General features: G+C 45.8%; 1 protein-coding gene across 3 annotated transcripts in view; it reads right to left on the bottom strand.

The window, feature by feature from the left end:
• SMARCD3 (SWI/SNF related, matrix associated, actin dependent regulator of chromatin, subfamily d, member 3) overlaps positions 1-22,005 on the bottom strand; it is a 157,537-nt gene that overhangs the window by 13,515 nt on the left and 122,017 nt on the right. For all 3 annotated transcript variants that reach the window (XM_065398732.1, XM_065398733.1, XM_065398734.1), the window contains 3 exons: positions 19,059-19,220; positions 13,016-13,113; positions 12,186-12,321 (listed from right to left, as the gene is read on the bottom strand). In XM_065398732.1, coding sequence (XP_065254804.1) covers positions 12,186-12,321; positions 13,016-13,113; positions 19,059-19,220 — 396 coding nt within the window. The remainder of the gene's footprint in view (positions 1-12,185; positions 12,322-13,015; positions 13,114-19,058; positions 19,221-22,005) is intronic.

Genomic DNA, 22,005 nt, shown 5'->3' with positions numbered 1-22,005 from the left:
GTGCCAGCAATGCCCTTCTGCCATGTACATTAGCCAAACCGGACAGTCTCTACGCAAAAGAATAAATGGACACAAATCAGACATCAAGAATTGTAACATTCAAAAACCAGTAGGAGAGCACTTCAAGCTCCCTGGACACTTAATAACAGACTTAAAAGTGGCAATTCTTCAACAAAAATACTTCAAAAACAGACTTCAATGAGAAACTGCAGAACTGGAATTAATTTGCAAACTAGACACCATCAAATTAGGCCTGAATAAAGATTGGGCTTATTTAGTCTGCAGAAGAGAAGAGTGAGGGGGGATTTGACAGCAGCCTTCAACTATCTGAAGTGGGTTCCAAAGAGGATGGAGCTAGGCTGTTCTCAGTGGTGGCAGATGACAGAACAAGGAGTAATGGTCTCAAGTTGCAGTGGGGGAGGTCTAGGTTGGATATTAGGAAACACTATTTCACTAGGAGGATGGTGAAGCACTGGAATGGGTTACCTAGGGAGGTGGTGGAATCTCTATCCTTAGAGGTTTTTAAGGCCTGGCTTGACAAAGCCTTGGCTGGGATGATTTAGTTGGTGTTGGTCCTGCTTTGAGCAGGGGATTGGACTAGATGACCTCCTGAGGTCTCTTCCAACCCTAATATTCTATGATTCTATGACTGGGAGTGGCTGGGTCACTACAAAAAGCAATTTTCCCTCTGTTGATACTCACACCTTCTTGTCAACTGTTGAAAACAGGCCACTTCCACCTTGACTGAATTGGCCTCGTTAGCACTGACCCCTCACTTGGTAAGGCAACTCCCATCTTTTCATGTGCTGTAATATATATACTGCTTACTGTATTTTTCACTCCATGCATCTGATGAAGTGGGTTTTAGCCCACGAAAGCTTATGCCCAAATACATTTGTTAGTCTCTAAGGTGCCACAAGGATTCCTCGTTGTTTTTACTAAAGCAAATGTTAAACTTGAAGCATGACCTTGAGTGCCACTGACTTTAGTGGATCTAAAGAATATGTTCAATTGTTTCCTGAATCAGGTCTACAGAGAGCAAAAAATTACATAAACATATATATGGGCCAATCCCTGCCTCTGTGCTTGCGTGGGCAGGCCTATTGAAGCCAACAAGACTACTCATACAAGAAGAGCAGGATAGTGGAGCAAGGAGCAATCAGCAGCATTGGAAGTTTATAAAGAACTCATTGTATAAACATTGTTCAAAAACGAGATTGTTTTTCTGATCCAATTACAAAATTAGTAAAGGAAGAGAAAACATTAACTGTGATACAGCAGAATTTCAGGAAGCATGATATATTCATTTAAAGTGGGCTTGGCTGGCCATAGGAAAGTGGCTGAAGAAACATAAATAATAAGTAATAAGGGCATTGAATGCTGCTTTCCCTACTCTGGGCTACCAAATCACTGTCCTTTTACACTTTTTTCATGATGCTCATCATATGCGAGTCACTGTGACATGAAAGAAACTCAAGTCTGGATGCAGAATATCTCTGTTATTTTGCAATACTACATTTGGAAGCAGAGGTAAAGTCTCGGTCTGGGAGTTGACAGGTTCAGGAGGTCTGGAAACCTAAAATGTCTCAGCCAGACTCGGGCTCTGAAGATCATCCTGTTTGACCTTGTAGAGCACTCTAGGAATCATAGGGAAAGGGGGTAGGCATACACCGAAGCTCATGATCACGGGATTAGGAATGCGTCAGGTAGGAAACCTCTGGAAGAGAACATCTGACACTTCTTGTCTTCTATCGTGTACAGGTGCACTAGAGGGCGGCCTCATCTGAGAAGATGTTCTGAAGAATGGTATTCTTGATTTCCCATTCACAATTGGGGGAGAAGTATCTGCTAAGATTGTGTGCTAAAGTGTTCTACATACTAAGTAAATGTACAGCTGATAGAAAGTTCTAATATCTGTTGCGCTAGTTCCAGTCTGATGGCTTCCTGGCAGAGAGGGAAAAAACCTCTTGCCATCCAAGACTATGGTGGTCATGTTTTCGGTCATTATTTGGATTGTCTATTCCTTGATTTATTGGAGAATGGCTTTGAATGCTTTGAACACAGCTCTGAGCTCCAGAAGATTGATGTGCATTTTTGTTTTCATTGCAGTCCATAGGTCTTTTACACCAAGGTCTTCCATGCATATTTCCCAACCCAGAAGTAAAGCATCTGTTACTAAGGTCCTGGATGGGAGAAAGGGGTGGAAGGAGACCTCTCTGCAGGCATTTGCGAGGTCCTTCCATAATTTCAGGTATGACATGAGTAGAGGGAACTCACAGAGAGGCATGTCTAGATGACGTCTGGTGAGTTTGTAAACCTATCTCAACCAACCTCATATGCAATTGAGGTGAATGTGTCACAAAGGTACAGGAGGCCACATGAACAAGAGTGGTGAGACACATCCTTACACATCCGTATCTGGGTTTGATTCTAACTGTAGAACTGGCGCCAGCAAGTTCTCGAACCTGTCCTGAGGGAGGTAGGGCGTGGAGCTTGTGGAGTCCAGGATCACACTGATGAATCTGATTCACTGGACTGGGGGAGAAATGGGGCGGTGCCAAGTTCATTTTCTGCACATTCACTTTCATACCCAGGCTCTGGAACGGAGCATGAGGCACACAGACTGAGGACTGATTAAAAGATCTTCCCCGCACAGCCAGTCATGCAAGTATGCTTGCTTGCATGTATATCTTTTGTGATGAGTTTAATCATTTGTTACATTATAGGTTTGTTATTTGTTATTATAATAGGTTTATCAATTTGTATTAGAGTATTTTAGCTGTAACGGAAGGAACCTACAGGTAACATTCTATATGTTAACCTAAGGCAAGTTAACATACATCTGTTCGAGATCTTTACCCTAGATAAATGGTGATGAGCTAAAGCATACAGTATATATTTTTGTGACCTTTCACATAGATAAGTGAGCAAGTTAAAGCAAGTTGGTAGGTAAGGCCACACAAGTTCATGGCCTGTTTCAGACTTAACAGGTACACTACAAAAACCATGGAAATAACTGGTTAGGACAGAAATAACAGAGGTGAAGATGAGCTAATGGTCTCTAATAGTTACGAATATGTCATTAATATGCAGGAACATACCAGCCTATAGAGTAATTGTACCCTAACATTTTTGTGGGTGAGAACGTTAAATTTGGACATGGAAAGAGGGCACTTAGGGTTCAGGTAACCCTATAATAGGGGCAACCCACCATGTTGGGGAGGTTCAGCTTGTTTATTGTTAGTTTGTTATTGTTAGTTTTAAGTAAACTCTAAGTTAGCTTCTATAGTCTTTCTATAGCTTTTAACTCTAGCCTCTTCTAAGTTCCTCACCTCTCACTCAAGACTTGAGGAACCTGGACCATCACTTGGCATGCCAGAGGCAAGGCTAGTCCTGTGTCTCTTATCACCAGGTTACTAAGGAAGGGTGTGAGTATATTAAATAAAATACTTTTATAGTATATAATACCACATGTACTGCTAGAACAATATAATTGCTTTTGTAATTGGTTGATTATTTGATTTCTCTTCCATTACTGTTCCACTTATCTCAATAAAAGGCTTAAAGCTGCCTTTGGCTCTCAGTGTGAGTTTCCTTGTCATACATTCTGAGGGTCCCTGTAAATTCTGTGTAGCCTGATTCTGCGACAAGAACCTTATTATCTTCTGATCAGATTAATTGGTGACCCTATACCCATATTATCTAAACAATATACGGCATGTAGCAGAGTGCGGCAGGGCCCCCTTTGGCTTCTGCCTCTGCTAGGTTCACAAAGTCACTCTGAGAAAATGGGTTTAGTAACTACTGGTGCACTTTATTCTCAGGCTTGTTCCCACCACCATTTCACCATGTACAAGTAACCCTTCACTGTCTGCAGGCAGAAGGGAGGGGAGAGCTACCTCTCTACTTCCATGCCCTGCCTTTTTCCTTTTCTCCTGCTCTCCCCTGGCTTCCTTCCCCTGAGACTTTTGTGCAGCCCCAAGCTAATTAGGTAGCAGCTGTCTCCGCCTCCCCAGTTAGGGCCAGGTTACCTCCAGCCCGCTCTAACTGGTTCTCCTAACGAGGAGTGGGCGTGGCAGAAGGCTGAATCTGCAACCCTTTGCCCAGAACCCTGTCACATGGGGATAGTCTTTTTCCTTAGGCATGCTGCTACTACCACCCATACCTTGATGAATACCTTTGGTGCAGTCAAGAGCATGAAGGGTAGCACATGGTATAAATAATGGTCATGGCCCACTATGAACCTTAAGTAGCTCCTATGAGGGAATGTAGCGATGTGGGACTCACCCCTGCGGCGCCTCCTGCTGGTCGTCTCTGGGAATTAGCTCGTCCAGCTGTTGGAGCGCCCTCTTCAGGCCGGTGTCCCGCTGCCGCTTGGCCCCCGTGTCCCTCCCGGACCCGGTGCCCCGTTATCTGGGGTGCTGCCCCCTGGCAATACCCCCACACTCTGCTTCTGGGTCTCCCCTGTCTGGGGAACCCCCAACCCACTAACCCCACCTCGCCTCAGTCTGGGCTACTGCCAGTCACCATCTAGCCCCACTCCCTGGGGCAGACTGCAGTATAAGCCACTCATCACAGGCAAGAGGGTTCGGACCTGCTGCCAGTCCTGGCTGCCTAGAACCTCCTCTTCTTCTTCGACTGCTGGTCCCTATGTAGATTTCAAACATGGGAGAGTAGTGAGCAGCATTCAGAAAAGAGGAGGGCCAATTGTGCAGGACAGCATGACCAATGGTGGTATCCATCATCATGGAGGGAACCATGGCATAATGAGTGGAGAAGGTGTGGATGGAGGACCAGGCGGCAGCTCGGCATATGTCCTGCCAATGTACGTCTGCTAGGAAGGCAGACGTAGTGGTGTCTGCCTGTGTGGAGTGGGCTGTGACCCTCAGTGGAAATGTGGCACCCGATAGTTCGTGGCAAGTTTCGATGCAGTGGGCGATTCACTTGGAGAGGCATTATGAAGATAGGGCAGAGGCACGGCAACACTCTACAATGGCGATGAAGAGTCGCGGGGACTTGCAGAAGGTGTGAGTTCAGTGGAGATAAAACACCAGTGCCCATCGGATATCGAGGGAGTGGAAGGCGGATTCCATGGATGAGGCATGAGGTAGAAGACTGGGAGGTGTATAATTTGATTGAGGTGAAAGGAGGAAGCCACCCTGGGAAGAAATTCAGGGTGGGGATGGAGACCTTGTCCTTTTGGAAGACGATGAAGGGGGGGGGTCTGCCATCATGGTCGCCAATTCACTGACATGATGTGCCGAGGTAATGGCCACCAGAAAGATAACCTTCATGGAGAGAAGGGTTAGGGAGCAGGTGGTCAGGGGCTCTAAAGGGGGTTTGGTGAGGGCAGAGAGGACCAGGTTGAGGTTTCAAGGTGGGGTGGGCTATTGAACAGGAGGAAAAACATGGAGGAGTCCTCGGAGAAATCGGGAGGTTGTTGGATGAGTGAAGACAGAGAAGCCGTCCATGGAAGGAAGGAAGGCATTAAGAGCAGCTAGGTGGACCTGGATAGAGAAGTGTGCTAGGCCCAATTGGTGGAGATGGAGGAGGCAGTTCAGGAGAGTAGGAATGGAGACAGACATGGTAGGAATGTTATGGCGGCTCGCCCAGGCCGTGAAGTGACGCCATTTGCCAGAGTAGCAGGTGTGAGTGGCGTGTCATCTGCTGTTAGTGAGGATGTTGTGGATGGGTGTAGAGCAGGCCTGGTCTACATGGGATTCCCAACCAAATACCAAGCCATGAGGTGAAGGGTGTTGCAGGTGGCTGCAGTCCTGTGTCAGGAGAGTTGGGATGCTGGGGAGGGGAATAGGTGGGTGAGTGGAGAGGTGGAGGAGATTGGTATACCAGTATTGGCGAGGCCAGGAAGGGGCCACAAGGATCTCCATTGCGCGGTCGTGGCGTATTTTACGTAGGACTTGGAGGAGGACGGCAATGGGTGGGAAGGCATACAGTAGATGCGCAATTCAGGGAATGAGAAGGGCATCGCCCTAAGAGCCCGGGCCTCCTCAGTAGCAGAACAGGGGGAGTTTGCTGTTTTGCGGCATAGCGAAGAGGTCACAGTGCAGTGTACCCCATTGTTGAAAGAGAGATTGGAGAGTGGGGTTGTGGAGCTCCAACTCATGGTTCATGTGGAAAGATCGGCTGAGTTTGTCTGCCAGAGAGTTGCTGGTGTTGAGAAATGTACCGCATGGAGGGTGATTTGATGCTGGAGGCACCAGTTCCACAGCTGGACGGCTTCCGCACACAGAGAGGGGGATCTGGTGCTGCCTTGTTTATATAGACAACTGTTGTTATGTTGTCTGACAGTATTTGGACATGGCGGGAATGGAGGTAGTTTAGAAAGGCTTAGCAGGCAAGATGGACTTCTCTGAACTCTAGGATGTTGATATGCATTCAAGCTTGTCACACCCATAACCAACACTGCTATGCTGGCAACCCCCTGCTCAAAGCAGGACCAATCCCCAATTAAATCATCCCAGCCAGGGCTTTGTCAAGCCTGACCTTAATAACCTCTAAGGGCAGGTCTTCACTACCCACCTGATTGGCGGGTAGGGATCAATCTATCGGTGATCGATTTATCACCTCTCATCTAGACACGGATAAATCGATCCCTGAACGCGCACCCCGTCGACTCCGGAACTCCAGCTCGCGAGAGGTGGAAGCGGAGTTGACGGGGGAGTGGCAGCGGTCGACTCACCATCATCCTCATGGCCAGGTAAATCGACCTAAGATACACCGACTTCAGCTACGCTATTCGCATAGCTGAAGTTGCATATCTTAGGTCAAACCTACCCCCAGCGTAGACTAGGGCTAAGGAAGGAGTTTCCACCACCTCCCTAGGTAACCCATTCCAGTGCTTCACCACCCTCCTAGAGAACAAGTTTTTCCTAATATCCAACCTAAACCTCCCCCACTGCAACTTGAGACCATTATTCCTTGTTCTGTCATCTGCTACCACTGAGAACAGTTTAGAGCCATCCTCTTTGGAACCCCTTTTCAGGTAGTTGAAAGCAGCTATCAAATCGCCCCTCATTCTTCTCTTCTGCAAACTAAACAATCCCAGTTCCCTCAGGCTCTCCTCATAAGTCATGTGCTCCAGCCCCCTAATCATTTTTGTTGCCCTCCGCTGGACTCTTTCCAATTTTTCTACATCCTTCTTCTAGTGTGGGGCCCAAAACTGGACACAGTACTCCAGATGAGGCCTCACCAATGTCAAATAGAGGGGAATGATCACATCCCTCGATCTGCTGGCAATGCCCCTACTTATACAGCCCAAAATGCTGTTAGCCTTCTTGGCAACAAGGGCACACTGTCGACTCATATCCAGCTTCTCGTCCACTGTAACCCCTAGGTCCTTTTCTGCAGAACTGCTGCCTAGCCATTTGGTCCCTAGTCTGTAGCAGTGCATGGGATTCTTCCATCCTAAGTGCAGGACTCTCAGATTTCTTTTGGCCCAATCCTCTAATTTGTCTAGGTCCCTCTGTATCCTATGCTTACCCTCCAGCGTATCTACCACTCCTCCCAGTTTTGTGTCATCTGCAAACTTGCGGAGAGTGCAGTCCATGCCATCCTATAGATCATTAATGTAGATATTGAACAAAACCGGTCCCAGGACCGACCCTTGGGGCACTCTGCTTGATACCAGCTGCGAACTAGACATGGAGCCATTGATCACTACCCGTTGAGCCCGACGATCTAGCCAGCTTTCTATCCACCTTATAGTCCATTCATCCAGCCCATACTTCTTTAACTTGTTGGCAAGAATACTGTGGGAGACCATATCAAAAGCTTTGCTAAAGTCAAGGAATAACATGTCCACTGCTTTCCCCTCATCCACAGAGCCAGTTATCTCGTCATAGAAGGCAATTAGGTTAGTCAGGCATGACTTGCCCTTGGTGAATCCATGCTGACTGTTCCTGATCACTTTCCTCTCCTCTAAGTGCTTCAGAATTGATTCCTTGAGGACCTGCTGCATGATTTTTCCAGGGACTGAGGTGAGGCTGACTGGCCTGTAGTTCCCCAGATCCTCCCTCTTCCCTTTCTTAAAGACAGGCACTACATTAGCCTTTTTCCAGTCATCCGGGACCTCCCCCGATCACCATGAGTTTTCAAAGATAATGGCCAATGGCTCTGCAATCACATCCACCAACTCCTTTAGCACCCTTGGATGCAGCACATCCGGCCCCATGGACTTGTGCTCGTCCAGCTTTTCTAAATAGTCCTGAACTACTTCTTTCTCCACAGAGGGCTGGTCACCTCCTTCCCATGCTGTGCTGCCCAGTGCAGTAGTCTGGGAGCTGACCTTGTTCGTGAAGACAGAGGCAAAAAAAGCATTGAGTACGTTAGCTTTTTCCACATCCTCGGTCACTAGGTTGCCTCCCTCATTCAGTAAGGGGCCCACACTTTCCTTGACTTTCTTCTTGTTGCTAACATACCTGAAGAAACTCTAGTGTGGCACAGTTTTCCTGGCATAAAGGTGCTTATTACACTGGAATAGTTTATGAGAATTAGCACCTTTACACTGATATAGCTGCATTCACCCTTTGCAGTTGTACAGCTGTAATTACATCAGTATAGTTAAAGTGGTACACTTTTTTATGTGTAGATAAGCCCTTAAACACCTCCTTTCCTCAGAAAGTCCTCCAGCAAAATCAAGAGAAATCTGACTTGAAATTCCTGATGTTAAAGTTAAAAAACAAGCTGACCCCTTACCTCTGTTCCATATCTGGAAAGAAGCAGAATGATGTTCTCATATCACATGAGGATGATGAACTACTTTTCAGACCATTAGTAACTAGGGAGGATGTTAAACAATATCTACTAGGAATAAACATTTTTAAATCAACTGGTATAGATCACTTGCACCCAAAAGTCCTAAAAGAGTTGTCTGAGGATACCTCTGTCCCACTAATGATAATTTTCAATAAATCTTGAAATATTGGGGAAATTCCAGAAGATTGCAGATATATCATGCCAATATTCAAAAATGCAAGTGGGATGACCCACGTAATTATAAGAGAGTTAGCCTGACAACAATCTCAGGCAAAATAATGGGAAAACTGATACAGGATTCAATCTATAAAAAATGGGAATATAATTAATGCCAATCAGCATAGTTTGGTAGAAAATAAGTCTTGCCAAACAACTCTGACTTCATTTTTTATGAAATTGCAAGTTGGTTGATAAGGTAACTGGATAGATGTAATATACTTAGACCTTTGTAAGGTGTTTGAGTTAGTACCTCACGATAGTCTGAGTAAAATCCTGCAGTATACAATATCAATGAAACCCACACTGATAAATAATTACGAGGACAGGGCAGTCATACAGAGCAATCTGAATCATTTGGTAAGCTGGGCCCATTCATACAAAATATATTCTACAGCAGTCATACGTAAGGTTATACAGGAACTCCTCACTTAACGTTGTAGTTATGTTCCTGAAAAATGCGACTTTAAGTGAAACAATGTTAAGTGAATCCAATTTCCCCATATGAATTAATGTAAATGAGGGGGTTAAGTTCCAGGGAAATTTTTTTCACCAGACAAAAGACTATATTATATATATATATATATATATATATATATATATATATATATATATATATATATATATATATATATATACACACACACTCAGCATAAGTTTTAAACAAACAATTTAATACTGGTACACAGTGATGATGATTGTGAAGCTTGGTTGAGGTGGAGGAGTCGTAGTTGTAGTTAATGGAGATATCCCATCTCCTAGAACTGGAAGGGACCTTGAAAGGTCATTGAGTCCAGCCCCCTGCCTTCACTAGCAGGACCAAGTACTGATTTTGCCCCAGATCCCCAAGTGGCCCCCTCAAGGATTAAACTCACAATCCTGGGTTTAGCAGGCCAATGCTCAAACCACTGAGCTATCCCTCCCCCCAGAGGGTGGGATATTTCCCAGGGAATGCCTTATTGCTAAATGAACTAGCAATTGACTGAGCCCTCAAGGGTTAACTCTCACAACACTCTACAAGGCAGCAGGAAAGGAGGGAGGGCAGACAGAGACACACACCCTGTGTATGAGAGAAAAAATGCGCATTTCCCCTTTAAGTAGCTGACCCCAGGCTTAAGTACACTGCCTTGTTAATTAAATCAGCTTGCTGAGACCTGAGACTGCAGCTACTGCCTAGAAGCTCATCTGTGTGTCCCCTGCTCTATGGAAGATGGGGTAGGCGGGGTGCAGGAGTGGTAGGGGAGGGGGAGACACCCTGCTCTATGGAAGATGGGGTAGGTGGGGTGCAGGAGCGGGGGAGGGGGAGACACCCTGACATTAGCCCCCCTCTTCTCCCGTACAGCAAGCAGGAGTCTCTGGGAGCAGTTCCAAGGCAGAGGGCAGGAGCAGCACATGGCAGTGGGGGAAGGGACAGCTGCTGCACAGGGAACTTAGGGGAGTGGGGAGCTGATAGGGGGGCTGCTGGTCCACCCTGGTTCCAACCACCCACCAGCTAGCTGCAACTGGCTGCTCTGCCTGCAAGCAGTGGACAAAACAGGCGGCTGCCAAAGGATGTTAGAAGGGAGCATTTCACAACTTTAAACGAGCATGTTCCCTAATTGATCAGCAACTTAACATCGAAACAACGTTAACTGGGACGACTTTAAGTGAGGAGTTCCTGTACATCTAGGAACAAAGAACACGGGCCATTCCTACAGAATGGGGGACTGTATTTTGGATAACCTTGACTGAAAAAGATCTAGGGATTATAATGGACAAATTCCTCAACATGCGTTCCTAATACAATACTGTGGGAAAAAGGACCAATGCAATCCCTGGATGTATAAACAGTGAGTAGTGAACTGAAGTAGGGAGGTGAAGTGGGGCAGATACCCCGCTCCTGAGAGAAAAGGCTAGGCTGATTGGGGAAGCAGCCACAGCTGGGGCCATGCCCCAATCAGACCATAGCTGGCCCTATAAAAGGGCTATGAGCCAGGAGCTAAGTCAGTCTCTCTCTAGCTGTAGAGAGAGCAGGACCTGGCTGCCTGGGAGAGAAGGGGACCTGAGTAGAGTAGAGTAGTGCTGGGGAAAGGCAAGAGGAGCTGGGGAGATCCAGCCTGGCAACTCCCCAGGCTGCAGGCTCTGTGCAAGCCTACAGAGGTACTGGGGCTGCAGAGGTGTAGCCTGGGGTTAGGCAAAGGCAGCAGGTCCAAACCCCCTTGCCAGTGATGAATGGTTTACAGACTGCAGTCTTCCCCAGTGAGTGGGGGGGCTAGATGATGACTGGCAGTAGCCACTGAGGCAAGATAGAGGGTTGGGGGTTCCCCTGGGAGGGCAGACCCAGAGAGTGGGGGTACTGCAGGGGCAGAACCCCAAGGTAAAGGGCACTGGGGTACGGGTGGGGCCCGAGGCAGGTGAGCCACCAGCCTGCAGAGGGCGCTCCGGGCTGAAGTCAAGCTAATTCCCAGGATCACCAGCAGGAGGCAACACGCTGGTGAGTCTCACTGCTACAGGAGGTGATTACTTTATCCAGTTCTGGTATCCACATTTTAAAAAAGATGTAAAATTGGAGAGGGTACAGAAAAGAGCCACAAAAATTATTTGAGGACTGGAAAAAAAACGCTTTACATGAGAGATTTAAAGAGCTCAATCTGTTTATCTTATTAAAAAGAAGATCAAAAGTTGACTTAATTATGATATATGAGTACCTTCATGGCGAGACAATACCAGGTAGTAAAGAGCTTTTTAGTCTAGTGCAGAAAGCAGAACAAGAATGAATGGCTGGAAGTTAAAGCCAGAGAAAATCAAATTAGAAATAAGGCTCAAATTTTTCATAGGGAGAGTTATTAACTATTGTAACAAACCAGCAAGGGAAGTGGTGGATTCTCTGTCTCTTGATGTCTTTAAATCAAGATTGGATGCCTTTCTAGAAGGTATTTTTCAGTCAAACACACATTATTGGGCTCCATATAAAGGTAACTGGGTGAAATTCTATGGCCCGTGTTAAATAGGAAGTCAAACTAGATAATCTAACAGTCCCTTCTGGCCTTAAAAATCTATGAATATCCACTCCCATAGAGCATGCCCTGTGACAACGTATCCAGCTCAGACTGCATTCTCATAGAGTGTAGCATGTGACTCCATGCCCCTCATACTGCATATTCACATATACCATGCTCCATGATACTTTAAATCCTTCACTCTTGTGCCAGTACCTTGTTGTCCAGTGCTGTGATCTCCTGCTGGTTGGCTGTTGAGAGGAGAAAGCTACTCATTTGTCCTTTTAAGGGATCTTCAACTTCCACATCAATGTCATAACACGCTGTCTTTTTCTGGTCATTGGGGTCAACACTATGGAGAAGATAACAGAACCTTGAATTCCACTCTAAGTGTTAGGCCCATTTGGGTCCATGTTTTTAGCAGAATCTGCTGAGACTTCTTCTAGACCTAACTAGGAAGGAATGGGCATAACAGAGCTTCTTCTGTGGCACTCACAGATGCTACAGTCCCAGCATCTCCTAGTAGGAGGCACTGTAGGGAGCAGGGCAGGATGGGAGCTCCCAGCTACTCCAGTCTCTTTCCAGGAGTGCTGGCTTTGGGGAAAGCTCAGTATTCCAGCAGGATGTGTTGCAGGGGATAGTGAAAGGTACCTTTTTAGAAAGAACAGATGGCCCAGTGTTTAGGGTGCTAGCCGAGGACTAGTGAGAGACAGATTCAACTCCCTGCTCCACTACTCACATCGTCTTTGACTTTGGGAAAAACACTTAGTCTTTCTGTACTTCAACTTCCCATCTGTAATATGGGGAACAACATTTCCTAAGGGAAGGGAGGGGGTTGTGAGGATAAATACATGAAAGTTCATGAAGCACCCAGATACTAGAATAATGGGGTCTGTGGAAGTATCCCAGATAAAAATAATCTATCAGGGTTTGACAGAAAATGGAGGACTGGTTAGCAAGATCATCTGTGGGGCAAAGAGGGAAATGGTTCATAATTCCTTTGCGGTGGGAAATCCAGGAAGTGCTGGGCTGGCTGGCACACTTACCTGATGATGTGGTTTATAACTATGGGGTCTGGAGGCAGCAGCAGATTAGTGAGTCTCTGAGGAATTTCGGAAAATTTTAGCCGTGGACAGTCGAAGATCTAAACAAGGTGAAAGGTTTGTTAATATCCCTGGGGAAAAAAACTACCTTGCAATTGAACAGGAAGGTGAGAAATCAAGGGCTCAAAAGTCAGGTAATTCTGAAAACTTATCTCTAGCTCTGCCCCCCTGGGCACTCTTTATAGTAATACTGCTTTCCTCATAAATTCCGAAGTCACTTACCAGTCTGGCTGGATGCTGATGGGGTGGGCAGCATCCCTGCTTTAGTCTAGCAGCTGGAGCAAACAGCTCATTATAATGTTAGAAGGTCAAGGTGTGACTAGATCACAGTCTATAATTACCTACATATGGAACAAATATTTGATAATGGGCTGATTAATCAAGCAAAGATATAACAAGACCCAATAGCTGCAACTTGAAACTAGACAAATTCAGACTGGAAATAAGGTGTACATTTTTAACAGTGAGGGTAATTAATCACTGGAACAATCTACCCAAGGTTGTGGTAGATTCTCCATCACTGGCAATTTTTAAATCAAAGATTAGATGTTTTTCTAAAAGACCTCCTATAGTTCAAATAGGAATTATTTAGGGTAAATTCTATGGCCTGTGTTATGCAATGGGGTTCAAAAAAGAATTAGATTAGTTCATGGAGGATAGGTCCATTAATGGCAATTAGTCAAGATGATCAGGGATGCAATTCCATGCTCATGGTACCCTAAACCTCTGACTGGACAACAAGGGATGGATCACTTGATAATTGCCCTTTTCTTTTCACTCTCTTTGAAACACCTGACATTGGCCACTATCAGAAGACGGAATAGTGGCCTAGACTGACAATTGGTCTGACCCAGTATGGGCATTCTTACGTTCTTATTCTTATGTAGCAGGTCAGACTAAATGATCAGAGGGGTCCCTTCTGGCCTTCGAATCTATGTCAATATAGTCCATTGGTTCCCAAACTTGGTTCGCGGCTTGTTCAGGGTAAGCCCCTGGCGGGCCGCAAGACACTTTGTTTACCTGAGCTTCCACAGGTATGGCCGCTCGCAGCGCCCAGTGGCTGCAGTTCGCCAATCCCGGCCAATGAGAGCTGCGGGAAGCGGTGGCCCAGCCTGCACCGTTTCCTGCAGCTCCCATACCCCTAATTGTTTCTCAGCACCTTTTCCAATTATAATATATCATTCTGGAGTTGGGGTATCCAGAACTGCACACAGTATTCAACTTGTGGGTGTACCATGAATTTATATAGTGGCATTATGATATTTTCTGTTTTATTATCTGTTTCCTAATGGTTTCTAACATTTGGTTAGATTTTTTGACTGCTGCTTCACATTGTTTTCAGAGAACTATCCATGATGCTGTCAAGATCTCTTTCTTGAGAGAGAGCTAATTTAGACCCCACCATTTTGTACGTATAGCTGGGGTTATTTTTTCCAATATGTATTACTTTGCATTTATCTACATTGAATTTAATCTGCCATAGTTCACAGCTCCTTGAATTCTGCCTTCCTCCACCTCACAAAGTGGAACCACAAGGGCCCCTATATTCAGCTGCTGCCCAACATGCCCATGGAGGGGGGTGTATTAACATTTCCATCCATTATTATATATTATAATAACCAGAAACAGCAAGAGGTTTAAGAACTTTAAAAAACAGACAGAGGCCACTTAAGAACAGAAAAAAGTAGAGGATCTTTAAAAAGTAATGAATATGGTTTGGAATATTCTACTTATTCATGTTGCCACATTGCAAACAACCTGATTCCATCACATCCTCTCTTCTATCGTTTGTCACATCACTTGTTCAATCTTGTTTTTAACTACCTTGTGTGCCCTTTGGAGCAGGGACCATTTCTCCCCATTCACTGAACTCTTCTAGAAGTTGTAATAATCAGTGGCTATTCAGCAAACTGAACTTTTACATTAAGGGCTTTGAGGAACTTTCCTCCTTTATAACAACCCCACACACTAAAAGTATCTTCCCCTGGATTGTTAATCTGGTCTGTAGCCTTGGGATCCTCTCAGACTCTGCATGGCACCTAGATACCCAAATAGCCATAGTGGCAAAAAACATCAGCTTCCATCTGCAGCTGGCCAAATGATTTGCCCTATCCCATCAGATTGTGATCCACCCTTTGGTAACTTCTAGGCTTAACTACTGTAATTCTCTATGTCTAGGAATGAAGCCCTATGGTTTTAGAATGCAGCAGCCCAGCTGCTCAGTGACACTCTCAGCAGCGCGGAGCACCCCCAACAGCACTTTCCTCTGCTCTGACTCCTCACTGAACAGAGTCCAATTCCAGGTGTCTACCTTGATATTCAAAGCTGTACATGGGACTGGCCCTTGCTCCCTGAGACACCGCTCTTTCGCCATGACCCCAAATTCACACCACCGCTACCTTTCAACAAGACTATGGAACCGCAGATGATTAGGGGAAGACTCATGACTGTAAGAGACAGAACCATCCCAGGAACCGTCCAAAACTATGGAACTCACTGCCATATGAAATAAGAATGGCTGCCAATCCCACCTCTTCATTCATGCTGCTTTCCTGCAATAACACCTTCCTCAAACCAACACTTCTATGTTACCATAGTTCAAAACAAACCCTAAATCCCCTTGTTGCTAGCAAGAAAAGGAGGGAGGGAGACTGAGATAGATCAATGTTGTTATTCTTACTCTCACTCACATACTATGATGATGGGTGCCAATACAAGAACCTGGATAAATTAAGGGCACTGATGGGTTAAGTTTTTTCCTTAACAATGTCTGTTCACTGAACATGCTACTGCTGCTCTCTTAAACAATGCCTCAGAAAGCCAGATGAAAAACATTACTTTGCATGCAACCAGCTCCCAAATGTGCAGGCTCATGGGCCTGCATCTCATTTACCCCAAGGCCACTAAACACTGCTCTGGCAATATAAAGGGGTCTTCAAGGGGGCACAAATGTAAATTTACAAGTAAATGTAATTACTCACTTTAAGGTCCCTTTATACTTTAAGAGTGGTGCAAAGAGGCCATAGTGTAAATGAAAATTATGTCCTCAGATCTTTAAAAATACAGAACCACATTAAGAAATTTATCTTTAGCCTTAGATCAAAGTAAGGTAAAATTTTCAAAAGTGACCTAGGTACTTAGGAGGAAGACCCACTGAGTTTCAGTGGGATTCAGGCTTCAAGTACTCAAGTCACTTTTAAAAATGGGACTTAAGTGCTATTGGAAATTTTACCCAATATCTCTGAAAAAGGGTAAGTTCAAAGTGTCTAAACATTTACCGTATATACTCGATCATAAGCCAGTTTGTTTATAAGCCGACCCCCCCAAGACGGATAAGTAAAAATGGAAAATTTTTATAACCCATTCATAAGCTGTCATAACTATAAAGGGAAGGGTAACAACCCTCCTGTGTACAATACTATAAAATCCCTCCTGGCCAGAGACACCAAAATCCTTTTACCTGTAAAGGGTTAAGAAGCTCAGGTAACCTGGCTGACACCTGACCCAAAGGACCAATAAGGGAACAAGATACTTTCAAATCTTGGGGAGGGGGAAGGCTTTTGTTTGTGCTCTTTGTTTCAGGGGTTGTTCGCTCTTGGGACTAAGAGGGACCAGACATCAATCCATGCTCTCCAAATCTTTCTGAACAAGTCTCTCATATTTCAAACTTGTAAGTAACAGCCAGGCAAGGTGTGTTAGGTTTATCTTTGTTTTCTCAACTTGTAAATGTTCCTTTTGCTAGAGGGTTTACCTCTGTTTGCTGTAACTTTGAACCTAAGGCTAAAGGGGTTTCCTCTGGGCTCTTTGAATCTGATTACCCTGTAAAGTTATTTTCCATCCTGATTTTACAGAGATGATTTTTACCTTTCTTTCTTTAATTAAAAGCCTTCTTTTTAAGAACCTGATTGATTTTTCCTTGTTTTAAGATCCAAGGGTTTGGATCGGTGTTCACCAGGAAATTGGTGGAGAAGTCTCTCAAGGCTACCCAGGGAAGGGTTATAGTACTTGGGAGGGAGATATTCTGCGGGGGGGGGGGGCGGGGGGGGGTAGACAGAGTTTCCCAAATGACTCATAAATAATTTGGGTGGTGGCAGCAAAACCAGATCTAAGCTGATAGTTAAGCTTAGAGGTTCTCATGCAGGTCCCCACATCTGTACCCTAGAGCTCAGAGTGGGAAAGGAACCTTGACATAAGCCGACCCTATAATTCAGGGGTCAGCAAACTTTGGTTCCCGGGCCATTGAGCGTCCGCAGGCACGGAGGTAAACCTCAGTAAACAAAGTGTCCCGGCGCGCCAGCTGCTTACCCTGACTGGCCCGGACAGCAACTGGTGGGGAAATTTTTGGGGGGGAGAAGCTGGGAGTCAAGGGAGTAACCCCTGTGACCATTCCCCTCATGACCCCACTCCTAGCCCGGGACCCCCACACTCTCCCCATCTCATCCCTTCCCACCTTATCTGGGGCGGGCCAGGGAAGGATGTCTCTGACCTGGATGGAGCTGCTCCGGCAAGCTGGGCAGCGCGGCCGCAGCCTGCTCCGGCAGGCCAGACCGGGCGGCGCGGCCGCAGCATGTTTCAGCGGGCTGGGCCGGGTGGCACGGCTGCAGTGTGCTCTGGCGGCGTGGCCACAGCCTGCTCTGGGGGGCAGGGCAGAGCGGCATGGCTGCAGCCTGCCAGCCCTGGAGCTGCAGCTGCTTCGGAGGCTGGGGGGAGAGCAGCATGGCCAGAAGCGGAGAGACTCTGGCCTCGCCTCTTCCCTTCTGGCTGTGCTGCCTCTCCTTGCTTCCTCTGTTGGGGGAAGGGGCTGTCCCACCTCTCCCTCTCTATACCCATTCATAAGCCGACCCCCTTCTCTGGTGTTTCCCTTTTTTACTAAAAAAATTCGGCTTATGAACGAGTATATACGGTAAGTTTTGGGGTTACAGAAATATTACAATTCTGATTGGGATATAGTGGGACAAAGACAAATGTGCCTTTCATGTTCAAATAATTTTAAATAATAGCTGAAACAATTTTGTTCAGACTTTCAAAAAACAAAAAGTCCTCTTTGGGTTGAGTCACTTCAACTGGAAAAAGAATGATGAGCAACTCAAAATGGAGAGTTAGAAAGGAAGCTAAGAATAAACCTTTAATTACCATGTGCCTATTAAAATTTATTTCTCCCATAACTGAAAGATGAAATGATCCTCCCCTGAGGTGCTTACAAACTAAGTTAGAAAAACAAGGAGGGCAAGGGGAATTGGAGTTAACACCCATAAATCAACATTACTCAATGAAGGTACTGCATGGTGTGATGGAGAGAAGAGGGTGAGGATTCTTTTTAATGGATGGCTTGGTTGATTAATTTCAGGTGGGTGTCATAGCAGAAATGGGTCTTGAGGAGATAACTGTTCAAGTCATTACATAGAGATCACAAGTGAAATCTTACAAGTTACTGCAAATGTAGAAAAAAAATGCCTTTCAAGAGACATATGGCATGTCCTTCCGCTCCTGACAGAGTCTGTGTATAACCAACCTGAAGAAGAGCTGTGTAGATCGAACACTTGTCTCTTTCACCAACAGAAGTTGGACCAATAAAAAATATTACCTCACTCACTTTGTTCCTATAATCAACCATTCAGAATTAGCAGGTTATATTGTAAGACTGGTATAAAATGGTAATTAGGAAAACTTTAATTCATAAGTCAGAGCTGTGCAAAACAATTAATACAGAATACAGAAAAGCAAGACAAATTCCTTCCAGCACTGCGAAGTAGAAGGAAGAACTACGTGGGTATGTGTCTCTGGGGGCTTTGTCTACACTGCAAAATAAAGATATGTGAAGAGTGTTTGTCTCATTGGTGGTAATGCCTGCTGACAGCCATGTGGAACTGAAGAAATTCAGAGAATTATAAAAGGAAACTTTTATTCAGTACCTCCTGCCCATTCAAGAAACAGCCAGGTGCTAGTCCCAAGCTCTGAAGAGATCTTGCTACCAATAGGGAGTTACCTGCTGGAAGTATTTGTCACAGTTGATGTATTCCTTATCATGGGAGTCTTGCAGTTTGTTTGTTTTGATGTACTGCCAGAGGGCCTGGATAATTGCTGATCGGGTCTGTGTGTGTATTCCCAACAAACGGGCCAGTCGTGGGTCCAGTTTAAACTGTGGAGGCTGCAGCAGAGAGAGAGAGAGAGAAACAGACAGACAGAAAGATGCACAGGGTTGAGGTGAATTTTGTTTTTAATTTCTGAGTGAATTTGTTCCTTATAAAAGGTGACAGACTCAAGTAATCAAGGCAGCAAAAGTGCAAGCTGCCCAGGAAGTGTGCTTCAACCCTGCCCTGGAAGAACAATATTTAAGGGTGAAAGGAAAGTTCAGTCCTTGTGGAACTCTTGGCCGATGTGTTGAGCCTACCGACAAGGGGACCGATCAGTACCAATTTTGATCATGGCTTTTGTCATGTGGGGACAAGAAATTGGACTGAGAACCACCAATATTAATTCATTTAAGCAGGCCACTAAACAGCCATCAGAGGGTAACAACTTTTCATCACTATTGATGCAGCCCAAATTTGAATCAGTGATCTACAATCTAGAAAGTCCCATTAGCAGTCATCTAAGATATCCAGTCTCCTAGCTAAAATGAGTTATAAATAGACCAGGGCAAACAACTGATTTTTTGGTTCAGCTAGCAATAAAAAAAAATAGAATATTCGGCTCATCTTCAAAAAATTTCAGAATTTGTCAGCAAATTGGAAGTGTGTGTCTGTCTGTCCATCCCTTATAAATGTTAGTACAGTGTTAGAGCATTCGCATAGGATCTTGGACTCAGACCCACATTTGAATCCCCACTCTGCAACAGGAACTTAAATTCAACTCTCCCTGCCTTCCAGGTGAGCATCCCGACAATCAGACTAAAGGCTATTCTGGTCTCACTCATGCCTGCTGACGCTTGTCCACTTTGTATAAATACTTAAATATTCTTTAGGGCAGAGACTTGAACTCAGCTCTCCTCCCTCCCAGGTGAGAGCAGCATAGCCTATAGCCTGGTGGCTGGATCACTCAACTGCTCCAGTTGTTGCTGTTCCACTTTGCATAAATACTTAAATATTCATTGGGTCAAAGAGAGAGAGAGAGAGAGAGAGAGAATGACCTGGTGATTAATACACTCATCTGAAAGGTAGGAGATGTGGATTCAAATCCCTCCTCTGAATCAGGCAGAGAGAAATCTCAATATGCAAATATGCTTTGAATTGTTCCCTCTCATATCCAGCCCCTGACACAGGCTACTCACAGAATTTCCAGAGCCTCTGCACCCAAAGGTACAGTGTGCCCCTGTTTGCCAGTTTTACCTTAAACCATACTCCTGTAAACCATATAGCACTTGTGAGCACTTATAACAAAAGAAGGTTTATTTAAGAAAGAATAAAGATTTAACTAGACACAAGAGTGAGTGGTGGAAAGAAACGGTTACTCACCTTCTCGTAACTGTTGTTCTTTGAGATGTGTTGTTCACGTCTGTTCCAATCAGGTGTGTGCGCGCCGCAGGCACGCCAGGCAGAAGATTTTTCCCCTAGCAGCAACCGTAGGGTCAGCCTGGGTGCCCCCTGGAGTTGCGCCTTCATGGCATCCAATATAGGGTCCTGCCGACCCTCCACCCCCTCAGCTCCTTCTTGCCGCTGCTCCGACAGAGGGGTAGAAGGGTGGGTATTGGAATGGACATGAACAACACATCTCGAAGAACAACAGTTACGAGAAGATGAGTAATCATTTTTTCCACAACTCACTCTCGAGTGCTTGTTCATGTCAATTCCAATCAGGTGACTCACAAGCCCAAGTTCAGGAGGCGGGGTCGGAGTCGTCCACTGATTGGAGCACTGCTCGTCCGAAGGCCGCATCGTCTCTGGCCTGCTGCGTAATCATACTGCGCGTGGTAAAAGTGTGGATGGGGGACCACGTCGCCACCCTGCAGATTTCCTGAGTGGGAACCTGAGCCAGGAATGCTGTTGATGGTGGAGTGCGCAATGATTGGGGGTGGGGGAACCCCCGCCAGGTTGTAGCACTCGCGGATGCAGGCTGTAATCCATGACGAAATGCGTTGTGATGACATGGGTAGGCCTTTCCATTCTGTCTGCCACCGCCACGAACAGCTGGACCGATTTTCTGCTTCGTTCTCTCAATGTAGAACGCTAGCGCCCTGCAGACATCTAGTGAGTGGAGTCTCTGCTCCCTGCTGCTAGAATGTGGCTTAGGGTAATGTGAAACTGTGATACCACCTTCGGGAGGAAAGCAAGAGGAGATCTGAGCAGCACCGTATCCTTATAGAACACAGTATAAGGGGGCTCTGAGGTTAGAGCCTTGAGTTCAGACACCCTCCTGGCCGAGGTTATCGCCACCAGGATCGCCACCTTGTAAGAGAGGTAGAGCAGGGAGCACGTCGCCAAGGGCTCAAAGGGGGGTCCCGTGAGTCTAGACAGGACCAGGTTGAGGTCCCAGACCGGGACAGGCTAACGGATGTTAGGGTATAGCCTGTCGAGCCCTTTTAAGAACAGGCTGACCGTCAGGTTAGCAAACACAGAGAGGCCCTCCTTGCCCGGGTGAAAGGCCGAAATGGCAGCTAAGTGCACCCTTATTGACGATAACGAAAGCCCCTGCTGCTTCAGATGTAGGTGGTAGTCCAGAATAAGCGGCACTGAAGCTAGTGTTGGGCACAAATGATGCTGCGCCGACCAGATTGAAAATCTCACCTGCTTGGCAAGGTACGTGTCTCTCATAGAGGGTTTTCTGCTGCCAAGGATGACCTGTCTAACCTGATCTGAACAGGAAAGCTCCATTGGGTTCAACCATGGAGCTTCCACACTGTGAGGTGAAGTGACTCAAGGTTCGGATGTTGAAGATGACCGTGATCTTGTGTTAGAAGGTCCAGGAAGAGCGGCAGGGTCATCGGGGCTTCCATG

The sequence above is a fragment of the Emys orbicularis genome, chromosome 2 (genome assembly GCF_028017835.1).
Source record: "Emys orbicularis isolate rEmyOrb1 chromosome 2, rEmyOrb1.hap1, whole genome shotgun sequence".
In the NCBI taxonomy this organism is placed as follows: Eukaryota; Metazoa; Chordata; order Testudines; family Emydidae; genus Emys; species Emys orbicularis.
This window is presented reverse-complemented; position numbering and strand designations above follow the sequence as displayed.